Source organism: Apis florea, unplaced genomic scaffold (assembly GCF_048593485.1).
Source record: "Apis florea isolate Af1SG1 unplaced genomic scaffold, ASM4859348v1 contig_3745_pilon, whole genome shotgun sequence".
Lineage (NCBI taxonomy): Eukaryota > Metazoa > Arthropoda > Insecta > Hymenoptera > Apidae > Apis > Apis florea.
The window spans coordinates 108,494-133,275 of NW_028256831.1; the positions used below are offsets into that span (position 1 = coordinate 108,494).

Sequence of the window (24,782 nt, forward strand, 5' to 3'; positions counted from 1 at the left end):
CATTTAACATATAATATAATTATGTATTAGAGGTATAGAAATATTAGGAAAATTATTGTTTTTCTTGAAAATTATATGTTTAGTTTCATTTGAATATTTAAATTTAGAATTTCATACTTACTTAACTTATTTATTAAATTTTAATTTCAATTTTAATTCATTACAACAATTGCAGTGAATATCTTTATAATTTATATTAATTAAGTAAGAGAAAGAACTTCTCTTACTTAAAATTTAAACAATTATAAATATTACCATATATATAATGAGAAAACTATTAAAAAAATATTAAAAATCGATGATATTTCAAACTATTGTTATTATGAATTTAATGAAAAGAATAAAAATTTCATAATAAATTAAGAAAACCATTTTTTTTTTTCATAAAAAGCTGAACCATATTTGTTAATATATAGATATAATTAATTTTATATAACTGTAAATTATTTCTATTATTGTTCACACTTAAAATAAGAATATTTTAGAAATTTTACAAGAATATTTATCTATAATTATCTATAATTATCTATATTTTAAATAATTGAAAGAATTCGAAAGAATCTATTCTTCGATACATTTAACTAGTGCCAATCGTCAATAAAGCACTAGAATACTATTTAGTTACTAAATCTTGCCACTTTTAAATATTTGCATAAAAAGAAAATATTTAAAAAAAATAATAAAAAAGTATCTAAATATTTTAAAACTATCTAAAATCGATTAATCATCTAATTTATGTAAAAATTGTATTTAATATCAAAATTTAACATTTTTTAAAATGAATAGAAAATACATAAATCTAAAAATAATTCAATTTAGAAATTTCTAATTATGATTTAAAAACATTAAAATTAAAAAGTTAAGATATAATTTAATGTTTAAATAAATTTTTTTAAAATTCATATTTATAAAACGTTATTAATAATTATGAATAAAATCGTAATATAAAAGAAAAGAAATTTCGTTGTTATATGTTTACTTAACATACTGCGCAGTTTAAAAGGAATAATTAAATGGAGTGGCTTATGTATAAAAAAATAAAACCCTTTATATGTTTAGTCAATCAGATCACTATACAATGGAAAGTTTCGTTAGGATTGGCTGAAAGGGAAGAGCTACAAGTCAACGTTCATAATAACTTTAAGTCCCATTCACATTGAGCATTTTGTAATGCATGACTGAATTTCTCATAGTGTTTCTAGACGCATGTTCAACAACGACACATAATGAAGAACAGTTACGAATAGTTGCAAAGCGTCCTATCATAAGTACGAGTTTCTCGGAAGTGAACGAATCAGAAAAATCGGTGCAGAGAGTAGGACACATTTGCTATATAATCCTCCATATTGCGCAGCGATATAATGCAAACGTACAGTTTTATGGAATTTCTCAACGAAAGATGCGAAACAGCTACCAGTAGTTAGTAGCAGTGCTGCCTTGTTCAGTCTATATGATATATATGATTCTGCGTACACAAGCAGTCAGTGTGGTGCATTCGGAGTAATAAAATCGTTGATTGTCGATCCTTCTAATCCGTGTGCAGTGTTGTGTAGAGTCGCGTGAAGGTCGTGAACTTTTGCAAGATTATTCGAGAAGCTTGCAATCCGGAAGCACATTACGAAAGGAAAGGTTAAAAAGAAAGGTGGACGATCCTCCGCGAAAAGCCTCGGTAAAATGGCGGTGATCGGTACTCCGATTGGCGCTAAGCGATAGAAGAGGATCGCGCTCTATTCACGCTCGCTAAGTTTTGTTTTGATCTAGTTCGATATCTATTCTCACAGAAACCGGTCAATTCTTGTCATTTCAAATCATTCGGTTTGATTTCGTCGAATTCCATTTAGCATTGTGCGAAATTAAAACGGCGTCCCATTGACTGAAGATATATAATCTAGTCGAGGACGATCAAGGTGGTAAGAAACCACCGACGGAACGGTTTTCGACGGCCGTGATGCCGCATCGTTCCGACCTCGAATTTATCGAAAGGCCGAACGACAAGGACGACTCTATCAAATCCTTGTCGGCTTATCTATAGGTAAGTTTCGTGCCACGAGTGCATCTCTGCTTTCACCACTTTTATATATTCTATAGTTCGTTTTTTTATCGTTTTAACTCGTTATTCGGTATTATTTGTTATTTTTTAATATGATTTTTAAAATTATTTACAAGTATTTTATCTTTGTTATTATTTTGTGATAGCTGAATACACTTAAGTTAGGTTAGGCTCTAGAAATTGATGACTCTGCATCTTAACGAGAATCGAGGCTGTTTTCGTTCCTATTGTCCTTCTAACGGTCGGAACTTCTAGAACATTAAAATTTACATTGCAACTATATTGTATTTTTCCTAGAAAATTCCTTTGTTTATGTTGCTTTTTTTCCTTTTATAATCGATTATGTGTTTCCTTATACAGATTCATTTAAATAACTATTCGCGCCGTCGACAGTACGTTTTGTCACGATTTGTCATGCTTTCAAGGCTTATCATGAGGTTTACGACGTCATTGTATTATTCTTTTTACGAATGTTGTATTATAATTAACTATGTTCTAAATTAAAAATTTTTTAATTGATGTAAATTTGTATGTCCTATGCCGTTTTATGAGTAAAATTTTTTATTAAATAATAATTTAAAAAATTATCGATTCAAAGATATATATATATACGTATATGTATATATATTAATAACAATGATTTTATTTTAGTATCTGCTTTAAAAAACCATATGGAAAAATTTTTTAATCAACATAAAAATTATAAAGTGTTTTCTTTTATTTTTTATTATTTTGTTACTTTATTAAAACATTTAATTTAATAATCTAATGAATTTTATGATTTATATGGAATAATGATTTCGTAATAAAGATAATTTTTTTCGCAATATAAAAAAAATTTGTGAAATAATGCGTAAATTTTTTAGGAAATTATTATTTAATATTCAAGAATATGAATTAAATTTTTAAAATATAAATTTTTTAAATGTATTCTATTAATATTATTACATTTATTGATTTTGAAATTTATTATTCATTTTAAATGAGATTGCATAAACATTATATAAGTTATATTTTTTTATTCTTGATTTAATAATCTTTAAAAAATTTTAACAGTAAAATATGGAATAAAATATTTATTAATTAATAATTATGAATAAAATGATTTTATTTATTAAAAGTATAATGATTAAAGAAAAATTTTTACTATAGATTAATAAATTACATTATATCATATTTACATTTAATGAAAATTATATTAATTATTTTTATTAAATATATTATAAAATAATGTTTCAGATTTTAAATTCTTGAAGAGACTCTATCTGTCAAAATGAAAATTGATCGCAATAGATTGAGAAAATATACATCAGAAGCGGTAAATAATATTTTTATCATATTTTCTAAAAAAAAATATGCTAATATGTTAATTTCTACATGATTTAAATAAATTTTTAGCCTGCAAAATGTCAGGCGCTTATAAACAAGTTGCGCTCATGCTCCCATGCAGAATTGCTAGAGGAGCTAAAGCAAATAGATGCATGGACTTTTGGTAAATGTGAATTATTTCATTGGGTTGATGTATTGGATCTTAGCGACAGCATTTTGGAAGAAGCTGCTGCTAAAAGCCCAGACAATCCATGGGAATTGGCTTGTGATCTCCCTCAAAATAGAGAGGTACATTTGCAATATAATTTTATTTTTTTATTCTATTATTCTTAAAAATATGTAAATATATTTATTCTATTATTTATAGGCAAAAGAACTTCTCCTTTGGGTTCTACATCTTACAACATTATTAATTGAACATTCATATTCTCGACACTTATACAGCAGTATGGAACATCTAGTGACTTTGTTATCAAGCTGTGACATGCATGTTGTCCTTGGTGTATTAAATATTCTCTACATGTTCAGTAAACGTAGCAATTTCATTGCACGTTTAAACAGTGACAAGAGGCAAGCTTTATTAAGTAGACTTACTCTTTTAGCAGAGGTAGGATATATGCATTAATTGATGTATATGTTTATATTAATATATAGAAAATTTATTAAAGTTCTAAATGCAATTTTTATATTTTAGAGTTGGGGAGGTAAAGAAAATGGATTTGGTTTAGCAGAATGTTGTAAAGAATATCCAGACAAGGTAACATAAATTTTATAAATGATTATAATTCTAAAAAATATATTGCAATTTTTTTTTTAATTTTTATAGCCACTTCCAGCAAGTGCCACAACATTGCATTTCGAATTTTATGCAGAAAATTCAACGACAGATTCAAATGCCACATCAAACATTGGCACAAAAAAATCTGGACAGACGAATTTTGTAACATGTATACATATAGAAAATGTAGATAAACTGGGTAAAACACCAGCACAAATTATGAATGATTTGTTAAAAGTCAATAATGTACCCCAAGATCGACAGGTAAGTTATATTTGTTTTAATGTTAATTTTGGTATGTATTTAATATTTAATGAATATAATATAATATATATAAATTATTATAATATATTTAATTATTTAATGAATGTACATATAAATATTTAGATTTGTTATTTATATTTTTTTTTAGATTGCGTTGTTTACACATATAAGATTAGCACACAGTTTCTCTGACTATAGAAGACGATTACAATGTGTGCACGCTCGGCTGCAGGCATTATCAATACTTGTATATAATAGTGAACTAGAAGAAAATGCACATAGTTTGCTGCATCCTGGACTTTTAGAAGAATTAGTTGAATTACTGGAACTTCCACATGCACATCTTGTTGAATTACGTGCTGCTGCTTTAAGAACTCTTACAAGTATCATTCATTTAGATCGCAATCCACATTTTCCAAAGTAAGAAAAAATATTATGCTAAAATTATAATTTTTCCAATATTTTTTATGAAATTTTGTTATCATTAATTTTTTTATTTATTGATTCATTTTAATTTATTTTAGAAAACCTAGTTCAAGATTAAATATGATAATCGACGTCACTGGAGCCAATTCATATCATGGATTTTTTCCTGTATTAATTCGAACTTGTATTTCAACATTGATTTCTCCGCAACCTGAAGGACAACCATTTCCTTTATCACTTGCAACAGCTTTATTTAGCTTTCTATACCATCTTTCGAGTTATGAAGCAGGATGTGAAGCACTTGTTAGTTGTGGAATGATGGAAAGTTTGTTAAAAATCATGAATTGGCCTGGTAGCGAGTTTGAACATTTGACGGTAAAATTTTTTACAATTTTATTGTATATTTAATTTCATAAAATACTTTTGTATTCAATTTTAATTTTTTATTTATAGTTTGTAACAAGAGCAGTTCGTGTTATAGACTTAATAACAAATATAGATATGCAAGGATTTCAAGCTCACGGTGGTTTAGCCAGTTTTATTAATCGTCTTGATATGGAAGTAAATGTTTGTAGAAAAGAACAACCATTTGAAATAGAACCTATACATTATCAAGATAATTCTCAGGCCACACGTGAAAGATCGATGGATCGCGATGAAAGTTCTACGTCTTCACGTGCTTTTGACGAGCGTGAAGAATCATCTAATCCTATGGAATTTTCGGAAGATGAGAACATGAGTTCCAAAACCGATGATAAAAATGAACAAATACCAGACTATTCGGCTGGAAAAACTGGAAAAACTTGTCTACCACAGCGAGTTACACTTTTAAAAGCGTTATTAAATTTTATTAAAAAAATTATTCAAGATCCCACATTTTCTGATAGTATTAGACATGTTATGGAGGGTACTTTACCTTCTTCTTTAAGACACATTATCAGTAATTCAGAATATTATGGTCCTTCTTTGTTCCTTATTGCAACGGATGCTGTAACAGTATATGTTTTCCAAGAGCCATCTTTATTATCTTCTTTACAGGATAATGGATTAACTGATCTTGTACTGCATGCTTTACTAATTAAAGAAGTAATTAAATTATTGATTTATTTTAAAAAAATATAATGTATAATGTATTACTGAAAATGATATAATATTTATTGGTATATTATTCACAGATTCCTGCTAGTAGAGAAGTTCTAGGATCACTGCCTAATGTATTTAGTGCTTTGTGTTTAAATCAGCGTGGACTAGAATCATTCGTAAAACGACGCCCTTTCGAACGCTTATTTAAAGTATTATTATCGCCACTTTATTTGCCTGCAATGAATCGACGTCGTAGCACAGATCCTTTAGGTGATACTGCTTCGAATTTGGGTAATGCAATGGATGAATTAATGCGACATCAGCCAAGTTTGAAAGTTGATGCAATCGCTGCTGTTATAAAGGTATTACATTTTTTTTTTTTTTGATATACATAGTGTATTTTTTAAATATAACTTCACAATATTTGTTGAATCTAAAATCAAAAACGAATTAATGTAATAATAATAAATATATATTAAATATATATTATCAACATCTATATACTTTATTTTTATATATAGTTATTAGAAGAACTTTGTGTACTGGGTTGTGATCCTCGTTATATATGCTTGCAAGCTGAAGATAAATTCGATAATTCTCAATCAAATACTACTTCTGGAAATCGCCAATCTTCTGGACAATCTGTTGGAGTTGGAGTTGGAGATTCTGGTGCAGGAGGAGGAGGTGGTAGTGGAAGTAGTAGTGATGAAGAAGAAGAGGATGAAGAAGAAGCTAGTACAAGTTCTCATCCACAACGTGAGGAACAATGTTCATCATCTACTGCTCAACCAGTTCCACCACCTCAACCTAGAGAGAAAACTCCAATAGCTTTAATGGAATATATACAAAATGTTACAAAATTCGTTGATGCTATTCTCAGTAATAATTCGACGGATGATCATTGTAGAGAGTTTGTCGCTCAAAAAGGTCTCGTACCATTATTATCAATTTTAGGATTACCTAATCTTCCAGTGGATCATTCAGTTGCCCAAACAGCACAAGCTGTAGCTACAGTTTGTAAAAGTATTTTAAATCTTGCACATGAACCATTAGTTCTTAAAACTGGTCTGTCTCAGTTGAATGAAGTTTTGAATTTGCTGAAACCATTATACAATTATATGGAAGCTCCAGGAGGATCTGTTTTATTACATGAACTTGTCAATGCTCCGAATCTGGAAACAGCTTTTACCAGTGATACAGCAACACCTTTACTTCATGCTATGAATGCTGCTTATGGATATATAATAATGTTCGCACAAGTATGCCGTACCAGTCAAAGCGAAATCAGAAACTTGGCTATGAATCATTGGGGTTCCGAGCTTGGTTTGACCGTTCTGAAAGGTTTATCAGAACTGTACACAGCTCTGATCTGGGAAAGCACAGCCTTATTAGCACTTACCACGGAAGATTTTATTCCGGCTGGTTGTGATTTTGGAAAAGAAGATATGGATAAACTTATACGTCCTGAATCAACAAATGAAGGTGAAAGTACTAGTTGGTCTGGTGCTACATCTACAGATATGGGAAGTAATGGGATGACTACAGCCATGGAAGCTTTAAGCACTGATCCGCCTCCTATACCTATGGAAGTAGACGAAAAACCAAGTGTTAGTACAGGAAGAATATCTCCAAACTCTCATCGACTTACATATCCTAAGCATTTGCTAGGACTTACATCTAAAATGGGTAGAGCTTTAGCAGAACTCTTTGCTATACTTGTAAAGGTAAGTAAGAGATTATTCAAATTTCAGAATATATTTTCATTTCTAATTTTAATATTAAAATTTATTCAGCTTTGCATGGGCTCCCCAATTAGACAACGCAGAGGACAACAGATGCCTCCAATACCAGCCCTACCTTCACAAGCGTCTAGAAGCGTAGCAACTGCTTTAAATTGTGTATTAATTCGCGGGTTATCATGGGATAAATTACCTCCATCGACAGTACCAAAACTTCAAGTAACCTTTTTGATGTGCACTCTAAGTTTTGTATCTCCTGCACTATTTGATGAAAAGGGATATCCGTTTCATTTGATGCTTCAAAAGTTCGTTAAACTCGGCGGACAAAATGCATTTTTCGCGTAAGTAAATTTAATAATGATATTTAGAAATATAATTTTTTAAATTCTTAATAATTCATATTTTATTTCGAACAATATTTTTAGTGCTTTTCATTGGGTATTATCTGGAGGAGGACAGTTTCCGTTATCTGAAGGATTAGAGCATCCAAATTTACCTGATTGTACTGGAGAATTCTTAGATGGTTGGTTAATGATTTTAGAAAAAATGGTGAATCCTAAAACTCTTCTTGATTCTCCATATGTTGTTTCTTCAAAATGTACTGGAATATACAAAGTATATGAAACATTTGATCCTATAAAATATCTTACGGATATTCATAAGGTTTGTTCAAAACGAAATAAATAAGATTTTTTATGCTATTGATTATATTTACATTTTTTATAAATTATAGGAAGCTTTTGAGGCAGTGATGCTAATGTGGGGAAAGAAACCTTTAAAAAATTATGGAGTTCATATGACAGAACTTATTTTATCCATTTTAAGACATATTTTACGAAGTGAGCAAATCATAAAGGTATATATATTTTATATCTGTATATTTTGTATCTGTAAAATATGTAGAATTAAATATCTTTACGTATAAAAGAAAATTGAAAAAATATCAAATTTTTTTAAAATTAATTGCTTCATAGGAACATGCTGAAAAAGAAGAAAATAATGAAGGAGGTATTAGTGGTAGCACTAGTGGAACTAGTGGAATTGGAAGAGGTGGAACAATATCCGATCGCAGAGAGGAACCAGAAGCAGATGTAAATCCAGAACATTTAAGACAGTTGATGGATATGGGCTTCAGTAGAGCTCATTGCATAGAAGCTTTACTTCATACATTGACAGTTGAACAAGCCACTGATTATTTGTTAACTAATCCTGCTACTTTACGCCGATCAGATGTGCCAGCAGGTGATGTAAGCGGACAAGACTTAATAATGGACTTAGAATTGGTAGACGATGATCAAATAATGCATGCCATAGCGATGTCGCTTGGAGAAACAGCGGAAACGCGAAATGTTTTCAGCACAGAAGAATCCAGTTCACGTGAGGCTACTACCATAACTGAAAGCATAGATAAATTTACGCAAAATGCTTTGAGTCAGTGTTTAAATTTATTGGATCTTATGCCTGACACAGTATACAGAATTTGCGATTTATTAGTTGCTATCGCTAAAAGAAACGGAGATGAATGGCGTGATAATATGTTACGACAACTTATGAAAGAAATTGGTGGTCTAGTAGATTATTTAATCGAAGTTGCTGAAAGTCAAGATCCAAATGCTGGAGTAAAATTAGTAGAATGTAAAGAAGCTAATAAAGTTACTGGACGTATTTATCTATATACAATGTTCTTTGAGGGAACGTTCCAAGAAATGCGAGTACCCTGTGCTCAAATTGTAGAAGAATATGCTATTTTAAATAAACTTGTACGTTTACTAGTCGTAAGTGAGGGTCCGTTAACTGCAAGTAAAAGTAAAATTGTCAAAGAAGGTAATAAGGATACATCATCTACGAAAACTAGGAAATGGCTTGCACCTTTATTATTACTGATAGAACGTTTAGAAAAAGTGGCGGTATTGACAAAGAGAAAGGAATTAATGTATAAAGTAACAACCAGAATGTGGAAATGGTTCGATCTCAGCACAGGAAAATGGAATTTATATTCTCCAGTAAATAATCGAATAATTAATGATGCGTATTGGGCCGGCGAGTCTAGTACTAGAGTAACATGTAATAGGCGACGATATGTAATTAATTTTTCATGCATGACTCAAGTTAACGAAGAAACTGGTAATAGAAGGCCTATCACGATGGGCTTTAAACTGCATACCGGAAACGAAGATGGTGGATCAGGTTCTGATACAAATATGGATACTGACGAAAATCGAATAGAGGATAAACGGAATACAGTTTTGCAAGGGTTAGATCCTAGCATGGCTCCAAGTATTATACGCGCTTGTGTGAGGTTGATGGCTATTCCAGTAGATCGAGATGCTTTACATGCAGCTATGAAAGTTTGTTTGAGACTTACAAGAGATTATGAAAATGCTGAAATATTTGTTCGTGAAGGTGGTGTAAAACTTCTTCTAGAAATGTCTCAAGCAAGTAGTTTCATTGGATGCATAACTTTAAGTACTCTTTTAATAAGACATGCTTTGGAAGAACCATGTACTCTTCGATTAGCCATGGAAAAAGTAATTCGTAGTCGTACTCAAGGCAATATTCCTCCAGCTTGCAAAGAAATCTTGTTTATGACACGTCAGATTAATAGCGCTGTATGTCGTAATCCGGAAGTTTATAGAGAAGTTTGTGAGAACATTTTAAGAGTAGACATTCGTCTATTAGGAAAAGAGGATGATGATAATAGATTAATTGTCAAAGCACTTCCACCAAGTCACTCATCAGTAATGCCAATGGTAGAGAAAGCTTCAATATCTGTTGTAAAAGATCTTCTGAATGCTCTTATAAAGCCTATGCCAGTTGTCTCTGATGAAAAATCTTCTACACCAACAAGGAGTCCAGAAAAGAAGGCATCTTATTCTAATGTTGGAAGTTCATCTTCTCGACGAGATGTTCTTAGAAATAATGCAACAACATCAAATGATACTCTTGATGATGAGGATCAAGTCTCTCAAATAATACCAATGAAGATTTATCCGGATAATAGCAACAACAGTAAAGTGGAACCAGAAGAAGCAGAAAAACCTTTGTTAACAAAATCAGCTATTCTAAAGATACTTGCAGAAGCCGTTCGCTCATATAGTGCGGTCGCAAGTTTGATTACAGAGCATGCATATCGAGCCGGACAAAGTGAAATGGTTCCTGAGTACACAACAGCTCTTGCTTTCCTTTTGGATAAGCTTCTACCAATGTCACCAGAAAATTCAAGTGACAAACAATGCAGTAGTATGGCGAGAATGTTGATAGCTGCTATTGCTTCCTGTAATCATTCTCCAGATGTTCAAACGACTTTAGTGACTGAAGTAAAAGCAGCTTTAACAAGAACTCTAGCTCTTCCTGAAAGTTCTGAAAAACATGCACAAATTCAATTATTAGTTGGATTAATCTCTACCATGATTGATAGTTGTCCACCAACTTCTTACAATCAATTGAGAACCTCCTTGAAAATGCATCAGTACAATAATGTTAATTATATTGTAAGAATCATGTTAAGAAAAGGAATAATTACAGATTTAGCAAAAATTCCACATAGTCTGGATCTATCAAGTCCAAACATGGCTGCTACCATCAATGCTGCTTTAAAACCATTGGAAACACTTTCACGAATTATAAATCAACCAATGCCAGGTGCTATTAATAACAAATTTACTAAGCCAAAAAGTAGAACAGTTCAAGAGGAACCTATTGGAGAACAAACAGGAACTACAACATCAGAAGCAACACATGCTGTTGGTGAAGAAACAAACGAAGACGCAGAGAATACAGAACATGATATATCTGTTACTGCAGAAAGTCTTGAACCTACTTCGGAAAGTCAAGTACACGAAGATGAAGCTGCCTTAGAAGACATTATGGATCAATTACTTGAAAGGTAACCATATATGATGTTTTATATTTTCAAAATTTTCTTCTTTGAAATATTAATTGAATTAATAATATAAAAATTTTAATGAATATATGTATATATATATATATATATACATATTTTTAAATTTGTATAAGCTACTGTACTTATAGTCAAGTAGTGTACTATTTTCCAGGGACGGGCCGGGCGTGACGGAAGATCAATCTTCTCGACCACATAGACCAATGGACATTGATGAAGAAAGTCTTGCAATAAGGGATGGAGAAGCTGATTTTGATCCAACTCGAGATGCTACGGTAAGAATATTTTATTTTAATAACACACTGCAATGAAATATTTTTAAATAAAAGAATATTTTATATTAATTATTTTATTTTTTTTTATATAAATCAAAATATTTAAAATATAATGATTTTTAATATATTTAATTTTTATATCATGAAATTATATCTTCTAGGAGGATTTAATGAGCTCTGATTCGGATTCTGATAGTAACCCATCTGATGATAATGAAGATGAAGTACAAGATGATGAAGATGAAGAGGAAGAAGAAGAGGATGATGGTAACTTTATTATATTATATATAATAGAAATATTTATTCAATTGAATTGTGTAATATTAAAATTTTATTTATCAGGAGAAGAAAATGAAGAAGAAGAGGAAGAAGAGGAAGAAGGATCCTCAAATTACGAAGAAGATGGAATTGAATTCTATGAAGATGTAGGAGAAAGTGGTGTATTCAGAATGATTCCATCAACAGATCGTGATGGTAGTAGTGTCGTAATGATTCGACATAATATAGATAATCAAGACAATGTGAATTCTTCAACTACAGTTACACCACGATCTAGTCTTCCATGGAGTACAACATTTCCTCTTCCTTTGGGACTATTTGAAAATCCTCCATCGATTTCTGAAAGTAGTGGTGAGCATGAAATTATCATTATAATAATAATAATATCAAAAAATAATAAATAATTATATTATAAAAAATTGATATTTAATATAATATAAATTGATTTCTTTATTTGCAGGTATTAATTCCCATTCGTTGCTAATACCACAGGGAGGTTTAGATGCTACTAATACAAGAGGTCAGAGAGCTGTACGACCGCGAAGATATCAATATCTTCAATTACCAAATCCACGAAATCCAAATCCACCAGTAATATTGCAAAGGTAAATTAATTCAAACTGAATACGTTAATTACATTTATATAAATTTGAGTTTAAAGATATGTAAATTTTTAATATTAAAAAATATAAATACATAAAAAATAATTAGAAATTTTTTAATTATATAAAATATAATTAAATATTTTAATTTCATATATTAAATTTTTGTAAAATAATATATATATATATATATATTGTATTTGCAATCAATAGACTTTTAGGTCCAGCTGCACAAGCAATTCCATTATCTGCCAGTCAAGTTTTGGCTTCTAGCTTTCGAGATACACGCGTTGTAGTAATGGATAATGGTGTTGGAATATTAACAAATCAAGAAGAAGAACAAATAGACTTTGTGGTTTGTAGATTATGATTTTTATTAATTAATTTATTTTTATATTAATTTATTTTTTTCTTAATTAATAACAATCTTTTTAGGATCAATCTGGCTATCTTTTCGGATCTAGTCTTGCAACCACAGTAAATAATACTCCTACTGCTTTACATTGGTGGATTGAAGAAAGCAAATTATTAGATGGAGATTCCCAAACGGATTGTTGTGTCGGTAAATATCAATATTAAAGATATTATTATTTATTAATATTGTTATATTAAAAAAAAAAAAGAAAGCATTTTGGAAAAATAAAATAATTTTTTTTGTTGAAGGTATTGTACATAAACTAATTCCTGGACTGGAAAAACGTAGAAATGCAGAATTGGGAGAACGACGTGAGAGACGTAAAATGCAATACGCTTCTGAGAAAAAAAGTGAAAAAGACAACAAAGATGGAAAAGATCATCTAAATAATACAGAATGTATATGGATTATAATTAATTATTTCAATTGTATTTTACAAAATAGTTATATATGCTTATTTTTAATTATATTTTTTAGCCGGTTCTTCTACTATAATATCTATGGATGAGCAAATATCAACTGCATCAACATCACAAAGAGAAGAAACGAATAATTTTGTTCCTAGATTTGAAACTTGCGTGGAAACAACTCGATTAGAACGCACGCTTGACGAAGATATAATTGGTATAATTATCAAACATTTATATTAGTCAAAATTTAATTAAACAAAAATTAAATTATTAAATAAAATTAAAATTTTGATCATATCAATATTTAGATGTAACTGGTGAGATGGATGCAACTATTCAAGAAGATGAAGAACGACCACCACCTCCCCCACCAGAAGAACAACCAACAGAACCTAGAGATCCTAGAATGAGCAATCGAAATCCAACTTTGGAACTTGCTGAAAGTATAGTGGATTCTGTACTTGGACCTTGCGCGTCTGAAGCAAGCAGATTAAGTAATTTAATTTTTTTTAATTATTTTTTTTATTATTAATTTCTTTTTCCAACAGTCACCAGAAAGTTTTTGACAATGTGAATTAATTATTATAGGACAATCTGAACGTACTATTGAAGGATCTAATACTAATGAAACATCTAATCGACCCAATACGTCCATAGTTGTTGATTTCAGTCAAGAACCTAATGAAGATCTATTAAGAGAAAGTGATTCATCTGAATGGATAAGAATTCTTACGGATGACAGCCAATCAAATGTTGAGCGAAAGTAAATATCTTTATTTTTTATATATATAAAAAAAATTAACTAAATTAACTTATTCAATCAATTAATTAAAAATTAATATGACTAAGTTTATTAATTTAATTTATATATTTTTGATATAGTGCGAATATCCTCAATCAAGTACCTACTACTTCTGCATCAGAAAATATTAATCCAGAAATATCAGAACAACAACAACAACAGCAACCATCTCTACAACAGCAGCAACAACAAGAACCACAACAGTCACAAGAACAATCTCAGCGACAACAACAAAATCAACAATCTCAAGAACAACAATTACCGGATGGCGTAGATCCTTCTTTCTTAGCTGCATTACCCGAAGATATGCGTGACGAAGTTATTGCTGAACAACTGAGGTATTTGTCGTACTATTATTTATATAATAAAAAAAATTAAGTAGTACAGTAGAAATAAGAATCTATTTCTAATTCATTGATTCTGATTTTTGCAATTTTCATAGACTTCAACGAATTCGACAACGGGCACAAGCAACTGTAGTCGAAGAATTAACAGGGCCAGTTGAAGTTAATCCTGAATTTTTAGCTGCTTTACCTCCAGCAATACAAGAAGAAGTTCTTGCACAACAACGCTTGGAACAACAACGTCACGCAGCCGCAAGTGCCAATCCAGAAGATCCAGTTGACGCAGCTGCATTCTTCCAGAATTTACAACCTTCTCTTCGACAAGCGGTTAGAAATTATAATTTTATTCATATTTTATTCATAGTTTTTTTTATTGAAACATTTCTAATGTTTTGTTTTTCTTTTTATTTTTTTATAAAATATTTAATAATGTATAATTTTCTATTTTTTTTATATATACAGATTTTAACTGATATGGAAGAATCGCAAATATCCGTTCTTCCACCAGATTTAGCTCAAGAAGCTCAAAATCTTCGAAGAGAATGGGAAGCTCGAAATAGACATATAATGCAAGACCGATTTCTTAACCACGTTAGTCAAGGAAATGCCGCCTTATCCAGTATATTGCGAAATTCTGGAAGAGGTAAATGACAAATATCATATATATTTATATTCGAAAAATTTAATTACAAAACTAATTAAACGTAAAATAATAGGCAGAGGTGGCGGTACGCGTTATGCGATTCATACAGTAGCACAAAGAGGATGGCAACCATGGACAAATGGTGATCCTAGTATAACGCATCATGGAGCTGGTCTACGACTCAGAGGCAGACAATTATTGGATCATGAGTCGATGGCTTGCGTATTGGTATTACTGTTTGTTGATGAACCAAAAATTAATACATTAAGGCTTCATAGAGTTATCAGGAATCTTTGCTATCACGGTAGCACAAGGGAATGGGTAGTTAGAGCCTTACTAAGTATCATGGAAAGAAGTAATGATGAAAATAAAGATATAGCCATGGACTTTGGTGGAAAAATCAGAAGGAAAAGCTTAGTACCCATGATGCACCATGATTACTGGTAAAATATTTTATTTTTTAAAGACAAATATTATATTTTATAATTATATTATAATTATATAATACATCAAATCTTTTAATTTTTTTTTTTTTTTTTTTAGTGCTCCTAAAATTTTTGATCAAAGAAGCAATGCACAGTCATGGTTAAACATCAGTATTGATGCTGCACTTGGATGCAGAGCAAATGTTTTCCATATTGTTAGACATGGAGGCAAAAAATCAGAAAGACAAGGCAGTAGTATTGCCATCCATCCTCAAGCAGCTCCTACAGTATGCAGGTAAATTAATTAAATTATTTATATGTATGTCTAAAAAAAATATGAATGTATTTTAAAAATAATCTATATATTTTACAAAGAATTTTTAAATAATTTAATTAATTTATCTGCATTTTTTGTAGGCATACATTAGAGTTATTAATATCACTGGCTAAAGGCTTCCCTGGTTATTTTGTACCAATCAAGTCTAAAGAATCAGATGAAAAAGAAAATAATAAAGAAAAAGATTCAAGTAACAAAGAAGAAGCCGGTTCGAAAGGTAAATCCACATCAAAACCAGGAAAAAGTGATCAACCTGATTTTTGGGATATGTTGTTGAAACTTGATTCATGTGCTTCGAAAAAAGGAAAATCAGTTGCCAGATCGCACTCAAATTCAAATTTAGGAAATGATACGGAACATAATACCACAACTTTTGAGTCGTCCGCTTTCGGTCAATTAATTTCAATGCTAAACTGGTCGGTTATTAAACGTAGCAGTCAACTAACGGACAAAGTATTGAAATTGTTGTCTTTAATTTCAATCGGATTAACGGAAGTGAATCCGTATCGTAGACAAGAAGGAAATAAGAATAAAAGAACAGATATGAATAAAGAACAAAGCATTGCTGCACCAGAAGAACATCTTAAATTAGCTGTGCAAGTATTGACAAGTAAAAGTTGCTCTGAAGAAGGACTTGAGGATGCAACAGCTTTGTTGCTTAATTTATCTCATTGTCCTGATCCTACTAGGCAATTGGTAATTGCTCAAATTCTATTTATATACATATTTAAAAAATTTTTTAAATTATTTTATTATTAATTTAATTTTTTTTATTATTTAATAAAATAATTTCACAGATATTAAAATTACTCTTAGAAGGTGCCATGGAATTGGCTAATGTTGTTTGTGAACACATTAAAGATTTATTAATGGAGTTGAAAGTTTTGAATCGTGAACTCAGACGAAATTCTATCGAAGAACAACCGTCGACTAGTACTGGCGGTTCTCGTTGGGTTCTTTTAGATAGGTATGCTTTTTGAATTATGTACAAATACTATTTCTTTCATCTTTTTCTTTTTTTTTTTTTTTTTTTTATTTATACATCAATATAATTTATTACAGGTTTACCAACGAGAGTGTAGTTATTACTGCACCGAGTAAAGTCAAAGCCGGCAGTGATCTTCAATTACCATCGATGGCTGCTCTTGTTAGCAAAACTTCTAGTCAGGCATTCTTCTTAAGAATACTTAAAGTGATTGTACAAATAAGGGAAGCTGTACGTTTAGCAAATAATAAGAAAACATGTATGTTCCATATTTCATTACTTTTGTCACTGAAATATTAATATAAAATAAAATAAATTATAATATTTTTTTTCAGCTACTCAAAGTTCCGAAAGTTCTGTAGACACTGAAAATACTAACCAAGCTTCAGAATCAGGTAATTTGAAATTTTATATTTTTATAAACATAAATTAATTTTTACAGTTATTAAATAATATTTGTATACAATTTACAGGTGAAGACAAGCTTCCATTATTAAGTGAAAGTTTAGTATTAGATCATCTGTGGGAAACACTCAGTGCTTGTTTATTGGAATTAGAATATACTCCAGATCAACATGCAGTTTTAGTATTGCAAGTAAATATTATATGTATATTATATATATTTTATGTTTTCATTTAATTTCTCATTGGCCACTTGTACATGATGAATTATATTTTACAGCCTGCAGTAGAAGCATTTTTCCTAGTACATTCATCATCGAGTACTTCGCGTGATCGTCATCTAAGTACAAGTACGGAAAATCGCGAAGTAGTTCCTGATTTAACACCTGTTTCACCAATTTATTCAGATAATGAAGGAACGTCCCAATCAGAAGCTACTATTAATACTTCTTGGGATATACAACCTACGCCACAGAAGACATTACCACCGGACCAACTCAAGTTCCTTAAATTTGCAGGTACATTATTATATTAAAATATCAAAATATAATATATAATATGTTTTTAACAGAATATTATATAATAAAAATTTATATTTATTACGTTTTACACATTATAGAAACGCACAGAACTGTTTTAAATCAAATTCTTCGTCAAACAACCACACATTTAGCAGATGGACCATTCTCTGTATTAGTGGATCACACAAGAGTTCTTGATTTTGATGTAAAAAGGCGATATTTCCGAACAGAATTAGAACGAATGGATGAAGGTATTCGAAGAGAAGAATTGGCAGTACATGTTCGTAGGAATAATGTATTTGAAGATTCATTTCGAGAACTTCATAGGCGTAATGCTGATGAATGGAAAAATCGTTTTTACATTGTTTTTGAAGGTACAAAATGTGCAATGATCAAAAAATATATTAAAATATGAAGTCTATTTTGTTTTATTCTATTTTAAAATAATTTTAGGTGAAGAAGGACAAGATGCTGGAGGATTACTTAGAGAGTGGTATGTTATTATTTCCAGAGAAATTTTTAATCCTATGTACGCACTGTTTACTGTAAGTCCTGGCGATCGAGTTACATACATGATAAACTCCTCTTCGCATTGTAATCCTAATCACTTATGTTATTATAAATTTGTCGGTCGAGTTATTGGTAAGTTTTTTACTTTATATTAAATATTTTTTTATATGTAATGATTATAAAAAAACAAAAATAATTAATATTGATAATTGTTATCGCAGCTAAAGCAATTTATGACAACAAATTATTGGAATGTTACTTCACGCGTAGTTTTTATAAACACATTTTGGGAATACTTGTGAAACATACAGACATGGAAAGTGAAGATTATAGTTTTTACAAAGGACTTGTATATCTCACTGAGCATAATATTGCTGACCTTGGATATGAATTAACTTTCTCTACAGAGGTAAATTAATAAATTAATAGAATTTTCATTTATTTATATATTCATTTTTTTTATTATATATTGTGATTTTTTTAATTGATTTTTTAGGTAAACGAATTTGGTGTAAATGATGTGCGTGACTTAATACCAAATGGACGTAATATCATTGTTACTGAGGAAACAAAATTAGAATATATTCGGCTCGTATGTCAAATGAAAATGACTGGAGCAATTCGTAAACAGTAAATAAAATAAAGATTAATTTTAATTTCTTAATTTTCTTATAGATTTATAAAATATAATTATGCTTTTTTATTTGTTTACAGATTAAATGCGTTCCTAGAAGGTTTTTATGATATTATTCCCAAACGACTGATCTCTATATTCAATGAACAAGAACTTGAATTGTTAATTAGTGGATTACCCAATGTAGATATTGAGGATCTTAAAGCTAATACTGAATATCACAAATATAATGCAAATTCTTTACAAGTATAGCAAGATATTATTATTTTATCTAATAATATTTTTAAATTTGAATTTCAATTTATTAACAATAAATGTTGTTTATTTTATATTTTTAGATTCAGTGGTTCTGGAGAGCATTACGAGGTTTCGATCAAGCAGATAGGGCTAAATTTTTGCAATTTGTTACTGGAACTTCAAAAGTGCCACTTCAAGGTTTTGCTGCTTTAGAAGGAATGAATGGTATACAAAAGTTCCAAATTCATCGTGAAGATAGATCGACAGATAGACTTCCGTCAGCACATACATGGTAAATATACATTATTTCATTTTAAATTCTTTCGAATTTAAACTTAACTTATAAAATTAAAACTTATAAAATTCGTTTTTAGTTTCAATCAGCTAGATCTACCAGTTTATGAAACGTACGATAAGCTTCGCACGAATTTATTAAAAGCGATCCACGAATGCAGTGAAGGATTCGGTTTCGCCTAAATTTCTGCAAAGTTGAGCAAATTTTGCGTGATTTTGCATGAAAATCGAAGAGCGAAGACAAAAAAAAAGAGGAATAAGATATAAAAAAACAACCAAAAACAACAAAGGGAAAAATGATTAAAATATTGATAAAACAAATGTAAAAGTACCGATTGATCTTCGCTCAAGATTTAGTATATAAACTTTTTACTTCGCTATATATACATATTAAAACTAAAGGCGTATGTATATACGTAAAATTAACGATGTAATTACCGATGTCTCGTCGCTAGAGTTTATTTTGTTGAACGATCTTTAAAAAAAAATGAGGAGATGCAGAGCTTAAAGATAAATAATTCCTGATGGAAGGAAGACTTAAAAAAATCAGACACTTTAGTTAAGGATCTTAACAATTAAGAGATAATAAATAAGAATTCAATGTAATTCATCATTGGAAAAAAAGAAAAATAAGAGAGAATGCAGCGGGCTGAAATAAATGTAATATAATTGCGACTCAAAACCGCTCTACTCTTGAACAGATTCAGATATGGGGTAGGAAAAAAATCGAAAACGAGTTGTTGCCATGTCGAAAAGGCAAATGGAAAAGTTATAGAGAAGTGTGCCTGTATTCCGAGTACATGTTTATTTCCTTATTATGCGTGAAAGAAAGCTGCCAGAAACTTAGAATACATGGATCTGAACGCGAGATCAGAAAAAAAAAGAAAAAGAAACGTGTTGTATGTAAGAGCGTGAATGGGTGTGTATGTAAAATGAACGAATGTGAAACAGAGTAATATTATTCAAGAAACCGATTAGACATGAGCCTAAATATGAGAAAAACATTTCACGATGTTATATCCTTAACGCCCGCAAGAAAAAAGAATAACGTATGGTTGTACACTATTAGTATTAATAATTATATTATTCTTAATCGATAGTAATAATCATTAATTAATATCGTTTTAATATTAATTATTTGAGAAATGTGATGTTAAAAAGGAAGTCATGTAATGTTTTTTTTCCTTTTTCTTTTTTTCCTCTGGATATAGCGCAAAATCACGTCCAATTCGCCAACTCTCCAATCTTTGAATCCTTGAACTTCCTTTATTTCAACCTAAATGCTTCTTCTCTGGAGGAAACGTATAATGAGATTTTCACAATCGAACAGATGTTAATTTTTGTAAACACATCGAATAGGACAATATACGTTGAAAAAAGCATAGATCCACCAAACTCTTTTTCGCGATATTGTTAGGGAGTTATTGCTTAGGAATTCGCAAAATAAACTAAATGTTGTATTTCTTATAAAACGATTGCGTCTCTCTCTCTCTCTTTTTTTTTTTTTTAATTACACGAAGACACCTTGATAGCATAGCATTTTAGTAAACGTTAAATCACGTAATTATATATATGTATATATATGTGTATGTGTATATATGTATATATATATACATATCATATATATACATACATATATGAAATATAAAGTTACCGTAAGAGTCACGTTATTTAAAAAAGTTAACTAGAATGAAAAATTTAACATTGAAAAAGATGTTTCCCTCTTTTAAAGTATTTCTTATTTGAACATTTTTTCCTTTGTAAAATAGAAAATTATAAATTTATTTATTAAATTATAAATTTCACACTTTTTGTAATTATTATAAATATCAGCACTTAATTATGATATATTTGAAACTAATAATTTTTATTTTATTCAATTTTTAATTTTTAAATGAATTTTTTTAAATTAATAATAATAATTTAAATAATAAAATTGAATTTATATTTATTTTAGCATTTTATTTAAAAGCACTAAATAAAAAAATAGTTTAATTTTCATGTCAGTTTCAAAATATTGTAAGAATTTTTATCGGAATTATTTTTTTACATTTCTATATACTTGTGAAAAAAGAACAAGACTCTTCTTGCATGTATATACATCTTTGTACAATGAGCTTGTGTGAGAAATAGTCAAATATATATATGATGAAAAATGTAACTACAATTGTATTGTATATCGAAGCTATTTACAATGTATTATAATGAAATAATATTGAAAAACTTGTATAACTAAAAAAAAAAAAGATAGGAAAGCTATAATTTATTAATGTAAACAGTATATTCTGTAATTATAAAACCTATTATCTTAAAACACATCACAGAATTCAGAATTCTTAGCCTGATTATATGGTGTTCCTCTAGTCTTACGGTGACGCTTTAGGTTTTAGTTCTTCAAAACATGGTCTAAGAAATATGGAATTTTTTTTAGCTGGATTATAATATTCATGGCCCTGGAATAAAATAAATATTTTTATTTTATATATAAAATAACAAGACATTAATCCATTATGTAAGATTTAATTATACAAAAATATTAATAATTACTTTTGACCAATCATATGATACTGCATATGCAAATATTTGCCCATTGTGATTAAAGCAACACCGAGTAATTGGTTGCTCCATAGGTTCTGAAGATTTTAATTTAGTTCTTGCATCTTTGTCCCAAAATCCAAATGTACCATCACCTCCAACAGTTGCAACAGTACCATGAACTGGATGAAATGCAATATCATTTACCTATAAGAATATTTCAAGAAAAAATATTTGATTATTCAAATGAATATTTAAAAAAAAATGTGGAATAACTTGATTAATTTAATATTCACTGCATAAATATCTTGATATCCATTAGGAGTTCCATTTGTTCTGTGACACTTAAAAGTGAAATTTTCTTTTGAACTTAAATTCAGATGATGTATTGCTACACGACCTTCTGTACTGCCAATTGCAAAACCAGTAGGAACTTTTTTTTTATCTTTAAAAATTGCAACACATCGATACTGATATTTTAGACTTAATTCTACTGTCTTATATTCTCGAGGACTACCTTCCAACTGATAAACTATTAATCCACGTCCAGCAGTTCCTACTACTGCCATTGGATAGTCCTATAATAATTTTTAAATGTTACAATCTAAGTAATTGCTATTAAAAATATAATAAAAATTATACTTACAACATCTGCGCAGTAACATCTTTCAATTAAATTTATAGTCATTGCTGGCTTAGGACTTCGTAGATCCCAAAACTAAAATATTTGGTAAATTATAAATTTATTTCATATAAATTATATAAATTATAAATAATATAAATAAAAACTTACTCTTAATGTTTTATCCCAAGAACCTGTCATAAGACACGAATATGTACTTGCTTTAATCCAATGACAAGTTTTAATAGGTGCATCATGTGCTGCAACTTGAATAGCCTGGTTTGAAGCTAAGTCCCAACATTTTGCAGTTTTGTCACAAGATGCCATGAATACTTTTGTTCCATCCTGTTTAATTTAAAATTAATTTAAAATTACTTAATCTAGACAAAATCATTCTAAAAATATTATTTTAAATTTGTTTATCTTACATCACTCCAACAAACATCGAGAACTGGAGCTGCCATAGATTGCATCGATTTAGGAACCGTTTTGCCAGATTGTTCAACTTCCCAGCAACGAACATTGCAATCCCAAGAACCAGCAACAAGAAAATTTTGTGGGATAGAAGCAGGACTAAATGCGAGACTGGAAACAGAATCATCAGGAGGAGAGACAACCTCAAAATCTTGCATTGGATTAGAAGTAGATGATGTGCCAGTTTGTAATCCTCCACTTTGATTGAACATTTTCAATCAATTTTAGCAAAATAACTATTATTTAACACAAAATAGTATTGTTAATCAAAATATAGTTGATATATATAATAATAATAAACATTCGAAAACTTTATATTACGAGAACGTTATATTATTTGTGTATCACCAATATAAAAAAAGTAATACTGTGATTTAAAAAAATACATAGAATGCATACTGAATTTAGATTTTAAGATCAAAATATCATATAAATAGGTGGCGAAACTTTGTATTATTAATTTTCTAATATTACAACAAAAATTGTTCCTAGCATATTTTAAATTTAAATTAAAGAAAGAAGAATTATAGTCTATTATGTTTGTACTATTAAAATTATATTATCAAATTATTAAAGTTACTAGTTACGCAGAATAGATAAATATATTTTATACAAAAATTCATAAAATAATAATGTAAAATATGAATAACTAATTTAAGATATACAATTTTTACCAAATATTTTTTTAAAGATTTTACATTTCTTTTTTGTAGAAAAAAAGAAAAGATTTTAAGCTTCGTTCAAATTATCAATATTAATATAATAATCACTTATTATTTTTACTTGAATTTAAGAGATATGACAATTATCATATCTTAAATATTAAAAATATCTTTCTAAATACATTTAAGTAGTTGATTAATTTTTACACTATTTTTTCTAATATTTGCTTTTCTTATTTATTATATTTACACAATATATATTTATATTTATTTTGCAAAATTTATGCGTTTAAAAAATTATATATCTGATTAACTATATAATATTAATTTGTTTTCTTTATTTAATTTATTAATTAAAAATTTTAATATAATATATTGGATTTAATTTTTAAATCAAAAGTATATATAATCTATAAGTATATCTTCTACTATTATATATATTTTCTATATTTATATAAAAGATTTATAAATACAACTCAATATATATAATTCATGGATATATTTATAAGAAGATGTATTAAAAAAATTATTATTAAAATTTCGATTTTATTAACTTTTATAATTATATATATATAAGTATTTTCGTTCTAAGTCGCAAAAGGATTCCATATCAAGTTCCATTAAATGTTAAATGAGATCTATTCTATATTTTATCTGTGCTAATATTAAGTAATGTAGATATCCTAAAAAATGAAATATTTACTTATTGTTTGAATATTATAAAATAACAAATAAAACACAAAAAAAACTTTTATTTTCTAAGAATATCACATATAAATTATTGCAGATTGCAAATTTAAATTA

At 29.0% G+C, this 24,782-nt stretch overlaps 2 protein-coding genes across 3 annotated transcripts; one reads left to right on the forward strand and one right to left on the reverse strand.

Annotated features, from left to right (window-relative positions):
* Nucleotides 1-1,235: 1,235 nt before the first annotated feature.
* Nucleotides 1,236-22,003, forward strand: HUWE1 (HECT, UBA and WWE domain containing E3 ubiquitin protein ligase 1). 2 transcript variants are annotated; one of them, XM_086914814.1, is made up of 43 exons: nt 1,236-2,032; nt 3,290-3,368; nt 3,449-3,667; nt 3,747-3,986; nt 4,074-4,136; nt 4,206-4,421; nt 4,570-4,841; nt 4,946-5,222; nt 5,301-5,933; nt 6,023-6,292; nt 6,452-7,654; nt 7,724-8,010; nt 8,095-8,332; nt 8,403-8,525; nt 8,644-11,555; nt 11,710-11,845; nt 12,007-12,112; nt 12,188-12,475; nt 12,585-12,729; nt 12,940-13,081; nt 13,162-13,288; nt 13,390-13,539; nt 13,619-13,765; nt 13,860-14,045; nt 14,140-14,314; nt 14,434-14,691; nt 14,796-15,024; nt 15,160-15,340; nt 15,414-15,783; nt 15,884-16,060; nt 16,183-16,798; nt 16,900-17,069; nt 17,165-17,346; nt 17,423-17,482; nt 17,561-17,682; nt 17,770-18,007; nt 18,109-18,384; nt 18,464-18,652; nt 18,742-18,929; nt 19,017-19,150; nt 19,235-19,400; nt 19,493-19,683; nt 19,766-22,003. In XM_086914814.1, exons 2-43 carry the CDS (start codon nt 3,324-3,326, stop codon nt 19,866-19,868), a joined length of 12,450 nt encoding a protein of 4,149 aa, XP_086770940.1. In that variant the 5' UTR covers nt 1,236-2,032; nt 3,290-3,323; the 3' UTR covers nt 19,869-22,003. The 2 variants fall into 2 exon arrangements, with proteins under 2 accessions (XP_086770940.1, XP_086770941.1); XM_086914815.1 differs by having other exon boundaries at nt 11,725-11,845.
* Nucleotides 21,828-23,905, reverse strand: Rae1 (ribonucleic acid export 1). The gene is made up of 6 exons (XM_012493070.3): nt 23,271-23,905; nt 23,014-23,187; nt 22,867-22,938; nt 22,517-22,798; nt 22,233-22,427; nt 21,828-22,138 (listed from the first exon to the last, which is right to left on the reverse strand). Exons 1-6 carry the CDS (start codon nt 23,526-23,528, stop codon nt 22,052-22,054), a joined length of 1,068 nt encoding a protein of 355 aa, XP_012348524.1. The 5' UTR covers nt 23,529-23,905; the 3' UTR covers nt 21,828-22,051.
* Between the last annotated feature and the right edge of the window lie 877 nt (nt 23,906-24,782).